The following is a 19,466-nucleotide window of genomic DNA, read 5'->3' as shown; positions in this document are numbered from 1 at the left end:
TTTATAACATTCTCCATTGCAACTGCTTAGCTTGGTCAAAGGAAAGCAGTTACCACTGTCTGAATTATATTTTTGTTTAATAATTGTTACATTGCTTGAGAAAGGTGCATACATGTTATTTTTTATTCAAGGATCTATTTGAGTTGTTGAAAGGTTTCCCAAAGACTAATCTAGATCAAATTTTTACAGTATTCACAGCTGTTTTCTCCTTTCTTTTCCAGCAACTCTTACATCAGTAAGACACTGCAACTTGAAACTGGGGCTTTGATCCATGCCAAGCTGAGCTTTTTTTACTCAAGGACCAGTCTTCTGTAGTCGACACTTTTCCTTTATATTTGTGGGAATATCTGTTGAGTGGGCAATGACTTCCAGAAGACCAATGACCCGTTCTTACTCTGGCAATGGGAGGTCCGGCGGCAGCTACAATGAGGAGGAGGTCAGCTCTTCGAATGGCCGCATGGAGAGCTGCAACTACCTCTCCAATGTCAGGCCCGAAAACAGGTAGATGACCTCTTCTTCCTTGTTTCATTACGACTCTAGGCATTTCAGTGTGACTCTGTCCACCACACACATTCATTAGATATTTTGGTCGTCTCAACTAATCTGTGGAGCATTCTTCTAATCCAAAATGCAAATGTTACATGGCAAATATTAACCATGCAACAGTATTTCAGTATTCTAAAGAAAAGCACAGCTCTTAGAATACCGGTAAGTATTCTTCATTTGTAGCCTACTTTATATATACAAATGAGTCCCATGTAAAATAATCTAAGACACAAAACCACCAATATGACTGATGGGATGCCTTTATTTGCCTTCTATGAATAGCTACTCAAGGTATTCTCAAATCAGGTAATCGAGGTAATGCATTCTTTCTAACATTTTAACCACCCTTCCTGGTTACACCCAAGAGTGAAATAGCAAATCTACACCTGTTTAAAACAATGCTGTAAGTGAATATGTTATATTGACTTCTTTGATGTTATTGGACATCAACGTTGATATACAATTTCATTCATACAAAGTTATATGTATATTTTCAACGACATTATAGGCACTGTTTCCATGTCACTTTCTCAACTGCTAAGAAATGTAAAATATTTGAGAGAGCAATCTCAATCTTCCTTCACAATCAGTAATGATCATGAACTGCCTTCTTCCCCTCCCTGGAATAAACAACACACTGTGCAAAGTTGTCTATTCAACGTCTATTCCACATTGTTTCAGCGTAAGTTCGTAAAAATTACGTGAAAACAACGTTGATTCAACCACTATGTGCCCAGTGGGAAGTGTAGAATGAATAATGGTTGGCTAAAAGATCCTTGAAATATTGGCTTTCTCATTGGAAAGTACTTCAGCACATGCCCTGAAGAACAGACACTAAAGCTAAAGCACCCTTTCTGTCTCCAGGAGTACATTGTTTGGTGTAATGGCTCAGCTGACTGAGGACACCCAGCCTGTATTTGAGACCACCTTAAAATCCAAGGCCGTGTCAGAGAACTGTAATGTGAAGTTGACATGTGTGGTTACAGGTAGGCCTACACTAAACAACCTCCCTCAGAGTTGACCTACTTACGTGCATTTGTGTATGTGTTGGAATGCTTTAGATAGTTATGAGTAGGCGATGGTATTAGTCATTCTGTGGTTCGTTTGAAATCAAAGCAGAGAAACAAACCTACTTCTGAACAGCGATGCAAACATGAATTGAGAAGGGCAATGCATATATAAACGTCAATTGAAGACAATGAAAAGAGAAAAGTTACTTTAAAATGCTTATGACTGCTTATTGTTATGTTTTCTTCTGTAGCTTATTCATTAATGCGAAAATAAAATAAAACTGTTAAAAAGTAAAGGCAGCTGAGACTAAATTAGCAATGGCATAATGTTGGCGCAGAGAGGCAAGACATAAATAGGATTAAAAATCTAAGCAGGTTTTGCTATTTCCTTCCCCCCGGCATCTGAGTTGGCCCCTTCTCAACCACAGCAGTAGAACTTGTGGCCTTGCACACTGCCAGCAGTCTGAAGCAGGCCTTGGTTCTTGATACAATTTCCTTTCAAAGCTTTCTGTTCCTTTTGTTTTATTGCTGATTAATTAATTCATAAGATGCATGAAAAAACAGCTAATGGCTACTGTGTTCATACCTCAATGGTAACCTGGAAATTAAAATAATGATCATACGGGGCATAATCTTAATGAGAGATAAACATGAAACTATATCTAATAAAAAATAGGTTTTTGGAGTATTTAACCAGGTCATTATTTTACACTGTATGTCTGTGATGTACAGTTGAAGTCGGAAGTTTACATTCACTTTGTATTTCAACCACCCCACAAATTTCTTGATAACAAACTATAGTTTTGGCAAGTCGGTTAGGACATCTACTTTGTGCATGACAAGTAATTTTTCCAACAATTCTTTACAGACAGATTTTTTCACTTTTAACTCACTGTATCATAATTCCAGTGGGTCAGAAGTTTACATACACTAAGTTGACTGTGCCTTTAAACAGCTTGGAAAATTCCCGAAAATTATGTCATGGCTTTAGAAGCTTCTGAGACTAATTTACTTCATTTGAGTCAATTGGAAGATGTATCTGTGGTTGTATTTCAAGGCATACCTTCAAACTCAGTGCCTCTTTGCTTGACATCAAGGGAAAATCAAAAGAAGTCAGCCAAGACCTCAGAAAAAAAATTGTAGACCTCCACAAGTCTGGTTCATCCTTTGGAGCAATTTCCAAACGCCTGAAGATACCACGTTCATCTGTACAAACAATAGTACGCAATTATGGGACCACGCAGCCGTCATACCGCTCAGGAAGGAGACGCGTTCTGTCTCCTAGAGATTAACGTACTTTAACGCAAATCAATCCCAGAACAACAGCAAAGGACCTTGTGATGATGCTGGAGGAAACAAGTACAAAAGTATCTCTATCCACAGTAAAACGAGTCCTATATCGACATAACCTGAAAGGCCGCTCAGCATGGAAGAAGCCACTGCTCCAAAACCGCCATCAAAAAGTCAGACTACGGTTTGCAACTGCACATGGGGACAAAGATCATACTTTTTGGAGAAGTGTCCTCTGGTCTGATGAAACGAAAATAGAACTGTTTGGCCATAAGGACCATTGTTATGTTTGGAGGAAAAAGGGGGAGGCTTGCAAGCCGAAGAACACCATCCCAACCATGAATCACGGGGGTGGCAGCGTCATGTTGTGGGGGTGCTTTGCTGCAGGAGGGACTGGTGCACTTCACAAAATAGATGTCATCTCAAGACATCAGTCAGGAAGTTAAAGCTTGGTCTCAAATGGGCCTTTCAAATGGACAATGTGGGGTCATTGTCCATTTGAAAGGCCCATTTGAGACCAAGCTTTAACTTCCTGACTGATGTCTTGAGATGTTGCTTCAATATATCCACATAATTTTCCTCCCTCGCGATGCCATCTATTTTGTGAAGTGCACCAGTCCCTCCTGCAGCAAAGCACCCCCACAACATGACGCTGCCACCCCCGTGATTCATGGTTGGGATGGTGTTCTTCGGCTTGCAAGCCTCCCCCTTTTTCCTCCAAACATAACAATGGTCATTATGGCCAAACAGTTCTATTTTCGTTTCATCAGACCAGAGGACACTTCTTCAAAAAGTATGATCTTTGTCCCCATGTGCAGTCCCCAAGCAAACTTCCAAAATTGTGGCAAAATGGCTTAAGGACAACAAAGTCAAGGTATTGGAGTGGCCATCATAAAGCCCTGACCTCAATCCTATAGAAAATTTGTGGGCAGAACTGAAAAAGCGTGTGCGAGCAAGGATGCCTACAAACCTGACTCAGTTACACCAGCTCTGTCAGGAGGAATGGTCCAAAATTCACCCAACTTATTGTGGGATGCTTGTGGAAGGCTACCCGAAACGTTTGACCCAAGTCAAACAATTTAAAGGCAATGCTATCAAATACTAATTGAGTGTATGTAAACTTCTGACCCACTGGGAATGTGATGAAATAAATAAAAGCTCAAATATTGTAACGGTGGTTCTCCTCCTCTTCAACCGAAAAGGAGGAGTAGTGATGGAACCAAGGCGCAGCGGGTTGTGAACACATAATTTATTTAAAGACAAGACGAAAAAACACGAACTCCACTATAACTAACAAAACAACAAACGGAGTAGACAGACCTGGACGACGAACTTACATTAAACCCGAAGAACGCACGAACAGGGAAAATAGACTACACAAAATGACGATGTACAAAAACAAACCGAACAGTCCCGTATGGTGCGACAAACACTGACACAGGAGACAACCACCCACAACGAACACTGTGAAACAACCTACCTAAATATGACTCTCAATTAGAGGAACGCCAAACACCTGCCTCTAATTAAGAGCCATACCAGGCAACCCTAAACCAACATAGAAACAGACAACATAGAATGCCCACCCAAACTCACGTCCTGACCAACTAACACATACAACAAACTAACAGAAATAGGTCAGGAACGTGACAAATATATCATTCTCTCTACTATTATTCTGACATTTCACATTCTTAAAATAAAGTGGTGATCCTAACTGACCTAAAACAGGGAATTTTAACTAGGATTAAATGTCAGGAATTGTGAAAAACTGAGTTTAAATGTATTTGGCTAAGGTGTATGTAAACTTCCGACTTCAACTGTACCATCTCCATGTGATGTCCACAGGAAACCCAGCCCCAGAACTGACGTGGTACAGAGACGACATGGAGTTGGACCGATACTGCGGTCTTCCAAAATATGAAATTGGCCGCAATGGAAAAACTCACACACTCCAAATTTACAAGTATGTAAGGCAATGAGAATACCATACACAATTTACACCAGATAATAAATGTCAGGAAATTCAACGATTACAATTTGGGTTTAGAAGATGTGTATTCTTGTGCTCAATGGTGCCTGCACTGTTCCCAAAATGATTTGAGTCTCTCTCTTTCCAGCTGCACAGTGGATGATGCAGCCATCTATCAGGCTTCAGCCAGGAACAGCAAAGGCATTGTCTCCTGCTCTGGGGTTCTGGAGGTGGGCACCATGAGCGAGTTCAAGATCCACCAGAGGTTCTTTGGCAAGCTGAAAGAGAAGGCAGAGAACAAGAAGAGGGAGTTGGAAGAGAGCAGGAGAAGGGGCAATGAGAATGTCCAGAAGGAGCCTCAGGAACAGAAGCCTCTCCAGAACAGCCCGATCGCCCCTCAGAGGAAGCGCCGGACCCCAAGTGCCCTCTCTTCACCACCGGATGGGGAGGAGAACACAGTCAGCCAGGGGGCAGCGGCTGTAGAACCTAATGGGGCCAGTGCTGAAGTCAGTGAACCGGCCATGGTGACAACTACAGAGAATGGGAGCAAGACTCCCAACAATGACTTTGACAATGTGGAGATTGTCACCACCAAGCCCCCAACCACAGAAATCTTTGCCAAAATGAAGATGAAGATCTCAAATGGTATAGATTCTGGGGTTGTCAGCAGTAACAGTAGTCATACAGGACCGGGCACCAGTGAAAATGCATATGATGGAGGAATAAGTTTGGCTCAATTTCTGTCAGAGACCCTTCATTCACAGACTGCTGAGGAAAAGAAGATCCCTGCACGAGTGGAGGAAACTGTGGCAGTGGAGGCAATGGATACTACTACTACAGATCCTAAAACAAATGCAGAAAAACAGAAAGAAAGAGAGGAGAAGGGGAGAGAGAGGTCAGAAAGAGGAACGGCAGAGAGAGAGAGGATGCTTGGAGAAGAACAGGAAAGAGAGAAAATGTCAATTGAGAGAGATAAACAAAGAGCAAGAGAGGCAGAGCAGTTGCAAAGGATAACAGGACATAACAACACTGCCTCAGAGGTCAGAATGGAGGCTAAGATGCATGTCTATAAGGAGGGAGATCCTCAAGATTACCACCACATTCAGGAAACTCTTTCCAATGTGCTCCACTCAGTCAAATACTTTTTCTTTGGTAAGAGTAAGAAGGATCATGCTTCTTCTGATCATCATGTGAAAGTTCAGGAGAGGGACAGAGGTCATCCAGTTGCCCCAACACAGCCGTACCCTAGCCCTCCCCATCCACAGGAGCCAGATGGTCACCCAGAGGTGTATAAAACCCCCACAGAGGAGACAGTGCCCATGGCGGTAGTAGCACCAAAAACTAACGTACCACACAAGCAGCTAGCGTCATTTGAGAGGTTGAACTCAGCTGAACACAAGCATGGATTTACTGTTTCACACTCAGAAGAACCCCCTTCGGCTCTCAGAAGAGCACCAGAGAGTGTGCCTGATTCACTGGAGCATGTTGAGCAGAAGGAGGTATGTCCGGAGGTGATGATCAGCAGCAGTACAGAGACAGTGCCCACATCTGGCCCTCCAGCCCTCAGTGAGGTAAGTACCTTGTTGCTTCTGAGATCATCTTGACCGCTCAGTCTCAGTCTCACACTGCAGTAGGCCGGGTTATTTATAGATTGTACATTTGTGCAACAAGACTTGAATCTAACCACACCAGGCCAACAGCCAAAACTGTACAAATGATTAAGCCACAGCAAATAGACAGATAATGTCCAGAGTCCAGACTACGGAGAACATGGTGGATGCAGATGAATGGTATCAGAGACTATGGGTTTGTTAGTTGTTCTGTGTTCGTAGGCACCACCTATGCTCTGGAGCAGACAGAACACACTAGCCCATTTAGGAAACTATCAGCACCAGTCATCCAGGCTCTGTTACACCATCTAGACTGTTGAGAGTGTAGGTTTCAGTGCATTAGTATCACTCGAGAGCTACACCTCGCACAATGTAGGGAGGGAAACAAGGAACTTGCCTACATGAACATGTCAACTTGTATAAAAGAATGAGACTGTTGGGGCATTCTGCTCTTGACTAATACAAATAATTCTCAGGGAGATTGGATGAGGTGATGAAAAAATGTGTCTTTACAAAAACTATAAATTGCACTGATGAAACAAATGTTGTAATTCTCTGTGCACTCTTTCCACTGGGCTTTAATGGTAATCCACTTGTCAAAATTGGACCGACATGCCAAAGATGGCTGAGCGTGTAGACACAGGGTATCAGGGTCTTGTGGTCTCTGAGGCAGGCCCTGGCATGAGAGTAGGACCTCTTCACATTGGACACATTGGACACATAAAACTCTGTCTCTTCTGTAATGGAGGAAGCCTCTCCATACGTAGAGTGACTGGGCACTGGTGCTTCTATCTCCCTGTCAAACTCTCAGGGTTGTATTAGCTTTCGTTTGCATGTACTGAGACAATAAGATAAGCCTACCATTATGTTGTGACCATGAAATAGGATTACATTTCAACAATGAGCTCTGCTCACATGACTTACTGACATTGTTCAATTCCATGTTATACTGTAGACTATGTAACAGTATGGCTCATCATTAACTTCACTGGCAAACAGATATGGTTTTATTTCATGGATTTACTTCCCTTCTAGTTGAAATGCTGAAAGATTGTGTCAGTAATGCAACTAGAATCCACATCTCGCTCAATGCCAGTGACACATGATGACACAGATTCTATTAGTCCCCTATGGTGCTAATTTCATTAACCTCCAAGTCTTCTGTCCAGTGTGTTTGTATTGGATTAGAAGAACATGTGCAGTAAGGGGAGCTGCTCTCCACTCTTAACACACACTTACACCTGGCAAGCAGTGGTTTTGTGAACAGGTTTCTCCATAATGTGGAACTGCAACTCCCCTTTTCTGTTGTGGCGAGTTAATGTTAGATGTTGGAGCAAATCAGTTGGAGGAACTCATAACATTCGACAGAACTTGTGCTTGCGCACAAGAGTGAAACTTCAGTGAAATAAAGAGGCCTAGTTCTTGCCAGAGCCTCATTTTTAGATTGAACGTGACACCAGTTCCTCTCCATTAACCACAACTTCTATTTTATGGGCTCTCCTGTTCTAACATGTTGTCATGGAACTTCACGTGGCTTTTTTCTGTCAGGAGCACATGAAAGTGATTTATCATTAATGACTTAAGAAAAAAAATGACCTAAGAAAAAAGTCAGGGGAAGTTGTAGATAGGACTGACATAGATTCCTCAAAATGATAAATGTTATGATTCAGTGTAAACTACATAGTGCTCTTCAAACAAATCTGTAATCCAGGAAAAAGAAGATTGCATTAAAATATACTTTTTTAATTGTCTGAAACATTTGTTTGAATTAAGATGGACATTGCTTTTGCCTCAGGCATTGTTACTTTTATTTGGTTCAGTTTTTCAAAGCAGGAAATATGTTGACACAAATATAATTTATGACTTTTAAGTTCAAGTCACATAGGTGTTGTCCCTATTTCCCCAAAGACAACTGAATTTTCTTAGCATGTGCCAGGCAACAGTAAATTACTTTGAGCATGAGTCACTTGAGCTGGGATCAGTTTATGGTCCCTTGCCAACAGACAGGCACTCATTCATTCAGCTCACTAGCTCATTGTGTAAATAACACACCTGTTAAAGGACTGGGGAAATCCCCAATTTCAACACAACCGGTTCCTTCTCAGGATACTTTAACCTGCCTGACAGGTAAACACCTCAATTATCATAACACAATGGTCTCCCTTCAAATACACTGCTCAAAAAAATAAAGGGAACACTTAAACAACACAATGTAACTCCAAGTCAATCACACTTCTGTGAAATCAAACTGTCCACTTAGGAAGCAACACTGATTGACAATAAATTGCACATGCTGTTGTGCAAATGGAATAGACAACAGGTGGAAATTATAGGCAATTAGCAAGACACCTCCAATAAAGGAGTGGTTCTGCAGGTGGTGACCACAGACCACTTCTCAGTTCCTATGCTTCCTGGCTGATGTTTTGGTCACTTTTGAATGCTGGCGGTGCTTTCACTCTAGTGGTAGCATGAGACGGAGTCTACAACCCACACAAGTGGCTCAGGTAGTGCAGCTCATCGAGGATGGCACATCAATGCGAGCTGTGGCAAGAAGGTTTGCTGTGTCTGTCAGCGTAGTGTCCAGAGCATGGAGGCGCTACCAGGAGACAGGCCAGTCCTTCAGGAGTCGTGGATTAGGCCGTAGGAGGGCAACAACCCAGCAGCAGGACCGCTACCTCCGCCTTTGAGCAGGAGGAGCACTGCCAGAGCCCTGCAAAATTACCTCCAGCAGGCCACAAATGTGCATGTGTCTGCTCAAACGGTCAGAAACAGACTCCATGAGGGTGGTATGAGGGCCCGACGTCCACAGGTGGGGGTTGTGCTTACAGCCCAACACCGTGCAGGACGTTTGGCATTTGCCAGAGAACACCAAGATTGGCAAATTCGCCACTGGCGCCCTGTGCTCTTCACAGATGAAAGCAGGTTCACACTGAGCACGTGACAGATGTGACAGAGTCTGGAGACACCGTGGAGAACGTTCTGCTGCCTGCAACATCCTCCAGCATGACCGGTTTGGTGGTGGGTCAGTCATGGTGTGGGGTGGCATTTCTTTGGGGGGCCGCACAGCCCTCCATGTGCTCGCCAGAGGTAGCCTGACTGCCATTAGGTACCGAGATGAGATCCTCAGACCCCTTGTGAGACCATATGCTGGTGCGGTTGGCCCTGGGTTCCTCCTAATGCAAGACAATGCTAGACCTCATGTGGCTGGAGTGTGTCAGCAGTTCCTGCAAGAGGAAGGCATTGATGCTATGGACTGGCCCGCCCGTTCCCCAGACCTGAATCCAATTGAGCACATCTGGGACATCATGTCTCGCTCCATCCACCAATGCCACGTTGCACCACAGACTGTCCAGGAGTTGGCGGATGCTTTAGTCCAGGTCTGGGAGGAGATGCCTCAGGAGACCATCCGCCACCTCATCAGGAGCATGCCCAGGCGTTGTAGGGAGGTCATACAGGCACGTGGAGGCCACACACAGTACTGAGCCTCATTTTGACTTGTTTTAAGGACATTACATCAAAGTTGGATCAGCCTGTAGTGTGGTTTTCCACTTTAATTTTGAGTGTGACTCCAAATCCAGACCTCCATGGGTTGATAAATTTGATTTCCATTGATCATTTTTGTGTGATTTTGTTGTCAGCACATTCAACTATGTAAAGAAAAAAGTATTTAATAAGAATATTTCATTCATTCAGGTCTAGGATGTGTTATTTTAGTGTTCCCTTTATTTTTTTGAGCAGTGTACATTACTGCAAAATAGAAAAGCATGAAACAGAACAAAATATAAGAATGCTTGAATTTATTGCATCTTTGTATCATCAAATCATATGATTATTTTGTTGATTATACTGCCAAATTTAATACAGTAGCAGTAGTTTGATTACAGGTTGTTTCCTTGTATGGAAAAAAGAGGAGCTGTTTAGCTTATCTTGTGTAGACAAAACTGTCAGTTATGAAAAACTCTTTGTATTTGCCAAATCTTGGTTTCAACTAACCTCTAGCCTACTCAATATGGTAAGGGCGAGTTCATTGAAAACTGAAAGGTTGTGAAAAAAATTATATATTGTCTGTGGTCAAACGGATACAACATGTTACAACATGTTGCTGATACAACATGTTCACAAAGGTTATACAGTTCACGTATGATGAAAACTCTGATACTGTATAGGGATCTTTAGATGTTCTGGCTTTATATTATATCAGTGGTCATCTTTAAAAGCTAATCTTTGATAATGGCACCGGATGGGATGGCTGCTGTTTTACGGGCTCCTAACCAACTGTGCTAGTTTGTGTGTTTTTTCGCATTGTTTGTAACTTATTATGTACATAAAGTTGCTGCTACTGTCTCTTATGACCGAAAAGAGCTTCTGGATATCAGAACAGTGATTACTCACCTCGAACTGGACGAAGATTTTTTCTTTAACGAGTCTGTTGCAAAGGATATACTGCTTTCCGGAGAACAGGTACACATCCCGTCATTCACGTGAAGAAAGGCGGAGATACAGAGGGAGAAGGTCTGGATGCCTTGTTAGGATTCGTAGGCGAGTGAGTAAATTGTCATGCCATTGGTTCTATTGGCCAACGTGCAATCAATGGAAAACAAACTCGATGATCTACGGTCGAGAATATCCTACCAACGAGACATTAAAAACTGTAATATCTTATGATTCACCGAGTTGTGGCTGAACGACGACACGGATAATATAGAGCTGGCTGGTTTAACATGTCTAATGTTAAAGAAGTCTCGAAATATTGCTCACATGAGGTAGAGTACCTCATGATAAGCTGTAGACCCCACTATCTACCAAGAGAGTTCTTATCTATGTTATTCATAGCTGTCTATATACCACCACAAACCGATGCTGGCACTAAGACCGCACTCATTGAGCTGTATAAGGCAATAAGCATACAAGAAAATGCTTATCCAGAAGCGGCGCTCCTAGTGGCCGGGGACTTTAATGCAGGCAAACTTAAATCTGTTTTACTTCATTTCTACCAGCATGTCACATGTTTAACCAGAGAAAAGACAATTCTAGACCACCTTTACTGCACACACAAAGACACATACAAAGCTCTCCCTCGCCCTCCATTTGGCAAATCTGAACATAGCTCTATCCTCCTGATTCCTGCTTACAAGCAAAAACTAAAGCAGGAAGTACCAGTGACTCGCTCAATGCGGAAGTGGTCCGATGCTCAATGGCAGCACCCAAGGGGCTTGAATTTTCGAGCTCTCCCCATAAATTTTGCAGTGATGTAGTGTCCCCATGAGTGACAGAACACTGAGCCAATCACGCTACAACTAGAGAACATTACCAACCCCTACGCTCCGTATTTTCCGCTGGCTGCCCCACAACCACAGAAAGAACTGAGCTACTGTAGGCTGAAACACCAGCATTTTGGAGCGGCCTTTCTCAAGAAAGAAAAAAAGAGACCATGTTTGTACGTGGCTTTATTAACTCAATTATACATTTTTTACATTGTTGCAAACTGATATGTGACACATATTATTGCCAAAATAACATGTAAAACAGGCAACAACAAAATGTTTTTTTCTTTTTTTTAGCTAAACAGGTTGGGCTCAAAACAGATGGGGCTCTGCCCCACCTGCCCTGAATGACAGGTCGCCACTGTGTTGTTCAGGTATTTCCAAATACCATTTGAGTGTGTTGATGTTTTGTGGTACTAAACAGCTGTTTGTTTTTGCCTCAAGGCAACCGTGGACCAGATCCAGGCAGACCCTGTCCCCCATGTGGTTGTCTCAGCCCCACATGAGCCAAACATCCAAGTGTTTTCTTCCGGGACTGATCAGGTGACAAGACATGATGCCAAAACTGAAGATTTACACAAACAGGGTCCATCTGACACTCCATGGAGCCCAGACCCCAGCAGTGGAGCAGGTTTCCATATGTCAAACCGCACTAGTGTGGGTGAAAGCGGGAGTGCTCCTAACAATAATATCTCACCCACAGTCAACCTCGGCCTGATGACAGTAACCACAGAAAGTGAGAAAGAGAAGGTAATGCATGTGGATGAGAAGGGCATTGGAAGTGTCTATGAGACACAAGATAAATGTTATTGTGCTTTTGAGGAGAAAGGAGAGAAAGGTGATGTCAAAGTAGAGAATCAACCATGTCCCACTTTAAATGTGAGTGTTTTAGAGGAGAATAGAGAGAAGATACATAACAAGGAGATCCATTTCAAAAGTTTGCTCCCAGAGAGTTCAGAGAATGATGGTCAAAATACACCAGAGGAATGCCCTCCTGTGGCAGGGGGGGACCATTATCTCAACATAAAAGAGAATTCTACCTTAGCTTTGGAGGAAAGTCTTGAACGTGCCTTAAAAGTGGAATATACTCCTGCTTTGGAGAAAAGTTTTGTGGACAGTTCATTTGGCAACCTGAAGATACAAGAACAGGTGGCACCTATTGTGCAGAAAACGTCTGAGCAAAAGGATGTGAACTTAGAGAGAAACGACGTGCCGACCCGCACTATTGAGAGACATGTTGAAACAGAAGAAAAGGTGACTGAAATAAAGGTGGAAGTGCTGGGTGAATCTAAGATCCACTCAGAGACCCAGCCTGTGAAAGGCTCTGTCATTGTGTCCCCTGAGCCACCAGTGTCAGCATCAGTTACCAGTCCAGAGGCTAATTCCACTCATCTGGGTGGATACTTTGGAAATGTACCAGAGATTAGAATGGTAGATTCTGCTCTTAGAATCCCAGAAATCAAAATAATTGTGCCAGAACAACAGATAAAAGAAAAGCAAATGATTATACCAAATATAGAGATTATGGAAGCAGAAGTCAAAGAGCCTACACAGCCATTGATACCTATTACACCAAATGAACCTACATCAGAGCCAGACATTTTCCAAAAGGATGTTGCAAATGATGTGTCAGGCATAATGATAGCAGAAAATAGCTCAGCTTTTACCCCAGTGGTTATAGATGTGACACCCACTCAAGAAAGTATGTGGAATGATGAAATCATCCGACCAACAGAGAAATTGCAGGAAGTTCCACAACCAGTTGAAGAGGCAAAAACACCTACGGCAGAGCAGTCAACTAACATAAAGAATGAGTGGCTCACAAAGACGTTAATTCCTACAATAAATGTTTCCTATACTGATGACAGTAAACTCAGGAAAATAGATCATGAACATCCACATGTCAAGCCCTCCGTCTTAGATAGAGGAAAGCCAAAGGAAGCACCCAGTGTGCCTCTGCGTGTGGTCCCTCCTATTTCTGAAAGCAAGGAGCTTCCTAAAAATGAGAATAAAGAATCAGAATCATTGACGGATATGCTCAGGGGGGTCAAGAGTGATTTTGAAAATGTTACTTCCTATGAGTCTGACAAAACTCATAGTGATCCACAGAAACAGACTACAGAAACAAAGGAACAGAGTATGATAGACAACATCCCCTCTGTGTCATATAAAGCCTTAATGCCAACAGAAGTAACAACAATACAAAAAGCTGTGGACATCGGTTTTACTGAAACTGAAAAAGTAAAACCACTCAAAGAGTCAAGGATAGAGTCTTACATCATTGGCGATGAACCAAGAGAAAGAAACCCTATTGAAAGGCTTGCTGTCAAACCCCCAACACCCCCCAGGAGTCCCAGCAGTCTCCGCAGGCTCACGTCAAGGACTCCCCCTGTCATTACTGTGGATGACCCTCCTAACAGTGAGAAGGCAGTATCGGAGCAGAGTGGTGGAGACACCCCAACGTCCTCCCTGTCCTGTGAGAGCAGCCCCAGGTTGAAAAGAAGGGACAGTCTGACCCTCATCCGCTCTGCCACGCCCGAAGAGCTGGCCTCTGGAGCTCGCCGCAAGATCTTCATCCCCAGGGAGGGAGAAGGGGTTGGGGTAGTGGTGGCGCTGGGTGTGGGTGGTAGTCCGCTGGACACCCAGGTCAAGAAGGAGGCTCCATATATGTCACCCAGTCAGGCTCGCAGGGCAGCGTTCCTGCAGGCACCAGCAGGCTCACAGACCCCACCGCTGGAGAGACGGTCCCCTCTTCTGAGCCGTAGGAAGGCCACCCTGGAGGTGCCCAAAGTTGTGAAAGAGATCAGCACTGAGGAGCCAGAGAGCCCCAAGACTGAGGTCAAACCTCCTGAGAAGGAGAAGCAGAACCCCTTCAAAGGTAAAACAATAAAATAGGAAAAGTAGGAGATTGTGTTTGATTTTAAATGAGTTAGTTGTTTTACATTAACCCAATATTGTTGTTTTGCTCATCTCTTGGTGTTGGTAACTCAGGGACTGTACAGTAGACATATGTCTCCTATCAGGGTGGGCTGATCAGGAAGCTTCCACTGGAGGAAGTGAAAACATTAGAGAGTATCATGTACAGTATATCTTTACCTTGTTGTCCCCCCTCCCTCTCCCACCAGCTCCTCAGGTTATCCGTAAGATCAGGGGAGAGCCTTTCCCAGATGCCTCAGGACACTTGAAGCTCTGGTGCCAGTTCTTCAACGTACTCAGTGACTCCACCATCAAGTGGTACAGGGACGAGGAAGAGATAGTAGAGGTGAAAAGAAGGTAAATCTCTAGGCAATCTCCCATCCCAGTTTACAGTATCTGCTTGCCATACAATCTAGTGGTGAAATCTCATTTATACTCAACCTGATCAAAGCCATTATGTAGTTACAGTGTTAGACACCAGCCCTCTGAAAACAGTTGCTTTATACAGTGATACTGTAAACATTAATTAATAGCCCAATAGACTGGTTAATCTGGGCCATATGCTATATATGAAGGACTAATGTTGTGAAGATGAACTGCCTTTAATAATACCAGCGTGGCCATCACACAGTCATGCCATTTTCTCATTCTCACTCGGAGAGGTATCCAGCTCATGTGACCAGGGAGTCCACCCAGCTCTGAGCCCTACTGTGATGCAAGGTGAATCTTTGGCCAGACACAGCCACTGTAAACTGAGACACTCTATTTCGCAATCACCAGGGGACATTAAAGTCTAGATCTGTGCTATTGGCTGCTGGGTCAGCAAAATCTCCCCTCGCCAAGCACGGCACGCAGCACTACTGTCTGTCTCAGTCTCAGTCGCACAGTGACCTCTTGTGGAGGTGAATACGATATTGAACATGCCGTGAGCGTTTGAATAGGCCGTGAGCGTATGCCTTGTGTCACGTCAACCTGTTTATTTTACTTTATTTCCCAGTGGAGGAGATGAAAGCCAAGTGGCGTTGGCCATCGTCCAGACATCCAGTCGAGATTGTGGGGTGTATGGCTGCTCAATCAAGAACGAATTTGGGACAGATTCCACTGACTTCCTTCTCAGCGTAGACCGTAAGTGATGTCAACTGAACATAATTTTGAAATCACACAATATTATTTCAACAATTTTTTCCATGAGTTACCATTTGTGATTGTTTTCTCTCCTTCTGCAGTACTTTCAGAGTACTTCCTGCGGGAGGATTTAGAAGGTAAGCCTCACAGGCACTGAGAGGTTTATACAGTAATAACTTCTATTTGCTTGCTGTATTGTTGAATACCTTATGGCAATTATTCTAACAGTGTTACTACTCCTGTGGAGAGCTTCTGACATTCATATTGTGTTCTTTACAGTTGGAGAAGAGATGGAAATGACTCCAATGCTATTCACCAAAGGCCTAGCAGACCCAGGCTACTGGGGGGAGAAGTTCTTTGGGCGCATCATGACACAGGAGGCCCACCTGGGAGAGGGCTGTGCACACAAGGCCTGCAGGGCGAAGGTTATCTATGGCCTAGACCCTGTGTTTGAGTCCGGAACCACCTGTATCATTAAATTACAAAGCCCCATCGCCTATGGGACCAAACAGGAGAGCAACCTTGCAGAGAGAAACATGGAAATTACTAAGCAAGTGAGTCTTATTGTACAGTACAGTATGTACAGTACATTTCATCACAAGAACAGCTCTCCTATAGAGTTATGTATTGCTCTGACTCTGCATTTCTGTGTCAAGCATGAAAAAATTTACAGAAATGATCAGCTGTTGTTTGGTATTGCAACATAGGAAGTAATCTCTACTGGGTCGTATTTATTAGGCACCAAACAGAGGAAAATGGACTGAAACAGGGAGGGAAGGGACTACCTGAACTTTAGTTTTCCGTTGCAAACCATTTTGCTACAGTGTGCCATAATGAATATGACCCTGGTCTTGTGGTGTTATCGAATAATAGCATTCAGGTACTAAGTCAGAGACTGAGTCCAGGGTTCATACCAATGCATAACCAGCGTTGATTAGTGTAACAATTGAATTGAAGAGCCTCAGTGTAGAGAAAACGCATATGGCATATCTTCACATTTTGTCTCACCAGGAGTGCAAAATCCAAAACACAGTTCGAGAGTATTGCAAAATCTTTGCAGCTGAAGCGAGGGTGATTGAAAACTTTGGCTTTTCACTGGAGTAAGTAATATAATGACTGCAATGTATATTTTGATCATTAAAACATGTTTTTTTATGAATACACTTATCAATGATCATTATCAATACACAATAGTATGAGTAAATTGAGGACAAAAAACAGCTGAGTATGATTATGTAATTCTTTCCCTGCACGTGGCAACACCTTTGTTTTGCTGCATCTTTACACAGAGTGAGCCCTCTCTATCTGGTGTACCGCCCTGCCAACTCTGTCCCTTACGCCACTGTGGAGGCTGACCTGAAGGGCATCTTCCTTAAGTACTGTATGATGGATGCCAAAGGCAGGCTGATCACCAGAGCCACCTCAGAGGTGGAAATGAAATGCTGTTCCTTCCAGCATTGGATACACCAATGGACAAACAGCAACTTACTGGTTACTGGGCTGGAGGGTAAGAAAGATTAGCAGACAGGGTCATTCTCAACGGAAAAAGATGAACAAAGTCAGTTCAAATAACAATATGATCCATGTACTTTGTTTCTTTCAGGTGTTGGACCGAAGATCACTAAAGTTAGAATCGTCACGAAATCAAAGGGGTTTGTATATTGAAATATCAGAATAATATATTTAGGTTGTCATATGGAAATACCTATTGATGCTATTATTTGAAGTAGGTCTATACTGTGTTAATGTTTTACCAGTTGGTCCACATCATCTTATCTGACTCTTAGTTATGAAATTACTTCTGCATTGCAGGTATCAAGGCCTTACAGAGGATGGTTCTCCTAAGGTGTTTGAGCAGTTCCTGACCCAGCATCAGTGTAACTACTACTGTGGGCTCCTCAGCCTGAGAACCCTGAAGCCCATGGACACCCTGCAGCAGCCCCCCAAGATCAAAGGCTCCCGGAGCCCCTTGCTCGTCAGGAAGTTGGGCTCGTCCAGCCCTCAGCTCAACAGGAAGTTGGGCTCATCCAGCCCCCAACTGCAGAGAAAAGGACTGAACAGCCCCTTGACAACCAGAAAGGCCACCTCCAGCCCAAAGGTGCCTAGAAAGACTAGGGAGACAGAAGACAACCAGTCCACAGCCAAACCCAAGGCGGAGGAGAGTCTCAAAGTTGTGGTATGAGGTAGCAACGTCCAAAGAGAATACAGCAGCTTCCCTTTTCTTTCATGCCAACGTTCAGCTTTTTTATGTTTTCCTGTCACCCATTGCTGTATTTAGTTGGGTTGAAGCTAGGACGACCAGCATGGCCTTGAACAAAATGTTACAGAGCTTGTGCCTGAAAAGTCTTAATCCAAGAAGGAGAGACAAACAGGGAGATGAGTTAAAATCTAGGGTATAGGTCACCCTAGTGGATGTTTATATAACATTACTGTGAATTTCTCAATAACCATCAGTAGTAGTAAGATACTCCCCATTCTCCAGCTTAATGCTGAAATGGTTTAAGTGAGTGGAGGAGGTACAGTACCTTTAAGAAAACTTCCAGCACTAAGGAAATGGGACACAGTTTTCTCACACATCCAGTACAGTCCTCTTCAAAAGAAGAGACTTATGAAGTGGTTGAAACAATGGTGCTGGATACAAAGCCGTGGCCGTAAGCAGAGCCCTAATAGCTTGATGCAGATGCAAGGGTAGTGAAGTGCAGCAACTGCATTGTACATCTGGGATGTAATATGTCTTGGTCATTGAAATTGTTTTTGTTGAACAGTAATTGGATCTTGTTACTGTTGGTCGTATAGCATGCTCTACTTGTTTCTATTATGGCAGTATTATGTCCTTAAACTACGCATTACAGTCTTCCGAACACTGAGCAAAGACAACACTACTCTTGCCTCTTCACTGGGAATATGTTTTTGTGCACTTTTTTTGCCAATGTTTTCTTGCCTTTTGAAAACTGCCAGGTTTTAGTAGTTCAGTTCATTTTTGTTGAACTTTGTTCAAATCCTGTAATCTGTTCATTGGAAATGAACATGTTCACATGCTTAAGTCTGAACAGTACAGTACACCGATCCCCTTAACCTGGTTCTTCAAAGGAACAGTACAGTACACCGATCCCCTTAACCTGGTTCTTCAAAGGATTGACTCTTTAACTGAACTTGAGTGTTGAAGAGCAATAAGGGGATTACTGAAATAAACGCTTTAACTTTGGAATGCACATGTTTGGTGCCATTTAAATGGGTCAACTCACAAAGTGAAAGAATAAGAGCTATAATATCAGAACCATGTAGAAACTGCTTTGGACCTGGCCCATGATCACAGTAAAGCAGTAGCTCACCTCCAGCTGACTTTTGTGATTGAAAATTATATGCATTCTCAACATTCACACTTCTGGGGGAGGGGTGGGATGGGGATATTGTCACTAGTTTGAAGCGTACAGTATGTACGTGAGTGAGTGAGTGAGTGAGTGAGTGAGTGAGTGAGTGAGTGAGTGAGTGAGTGAGTGAGTGAGTGAGTGAGTGAGTGAGTGAGTGAGTGAGTGAGTGAGTGAGTGAGTGAGTGAGTGAGTGAGTGAGTGAGTGAGTGTGTGAGTGAGTGAGAGCGTGCAAGAGGGATTAAGAGTGTTTGATATGTTGGCAGAATGCTACTGAAATGAATGTCCCTGACACTGTAATATCTGGTATGTTATGTTGTGATTTTGTAAAATAAAAGTGTACATACAATTAATGTCAAACGTTC

The 19,466-nt window shown here is 43.2% G+C and overlaps 1 protein-coding gene across 1 annotated transcript; it reads left to right on the top strand.

Annotated features, from left to right (window-relative positions):
* The first annotated feature begins 361 nt into the window (after positions 1-361).
* alpk3a (alpha-kinase 3a) lies at positions 362-19,461 on the top strand. Its single transcript, XM_039016894.1, has 16 exons — positions 362-501; positions 1,411-1,532; positions 4,695-4,812; positions 4,967-5,636; positions 6,084-6,389; positions 12,137-12,442; positions 12,794-13,044; positions 14,041-14,570; positions 14,818-14,965; positions 15,606-15,733; positions 15,835-15,870; positions 16,013-16,287; positions 16,745-16,833; positions 17,023-17,240; positions 17,337-17,385; positions 17,546-19,461. The coding sequence occupies exons 1-16, from the start codon at positions 362-364 to the stop codon at positions 17,913-17,915; spliced, it is 3,756 nt and encodes a 1,251-aa protein (XP_038872822.1). The 3' UTR covers positions 17,916-19,461.
* Positions 19,462-19,466: the final 5 nt, after the last annotated feature.

Source organism: Salvelinus namaycush, chromosome 21 (assembly GCF_016432855.1).
Source record: "Salvelinus namaycush isolate Seneca chromosome 21, SaNama_1.0, whole genome shotgun sequence".
Classification (NCBI taxonomy): Eukaryota; Metazoa; Chordata; class Actinopteri; order Salmoniformes; family Salmonidae; genus Salvelinus; species Salvelinus namaycush.
This window is presented reverse-complemented; position numbering and strand designations above follow the sequence as displayed.

Coding starts and splice junctions, on each gene's coding strand:
- alpk3a (XM_039016894.1), top strand. CDS start 362: ATGACTTCCAGAAGACCAATGACCCGTTCTTACTCTGGCAATGGGAGG. Junction 4,813..4,966: donor CACACACTCCAAATTTACAA/GTATGTAAGGCA, acceptor CTCTCTTTCCAG/CTGCACAGTGGATGATGCAG. Junction 14,571..14,817: donor GAAGCAGAACCCCTTCAAAG/GTAAAACAATAA, acceptor CTCTCCCACCAG/CTCCTCAGGTTATCCGTAAG.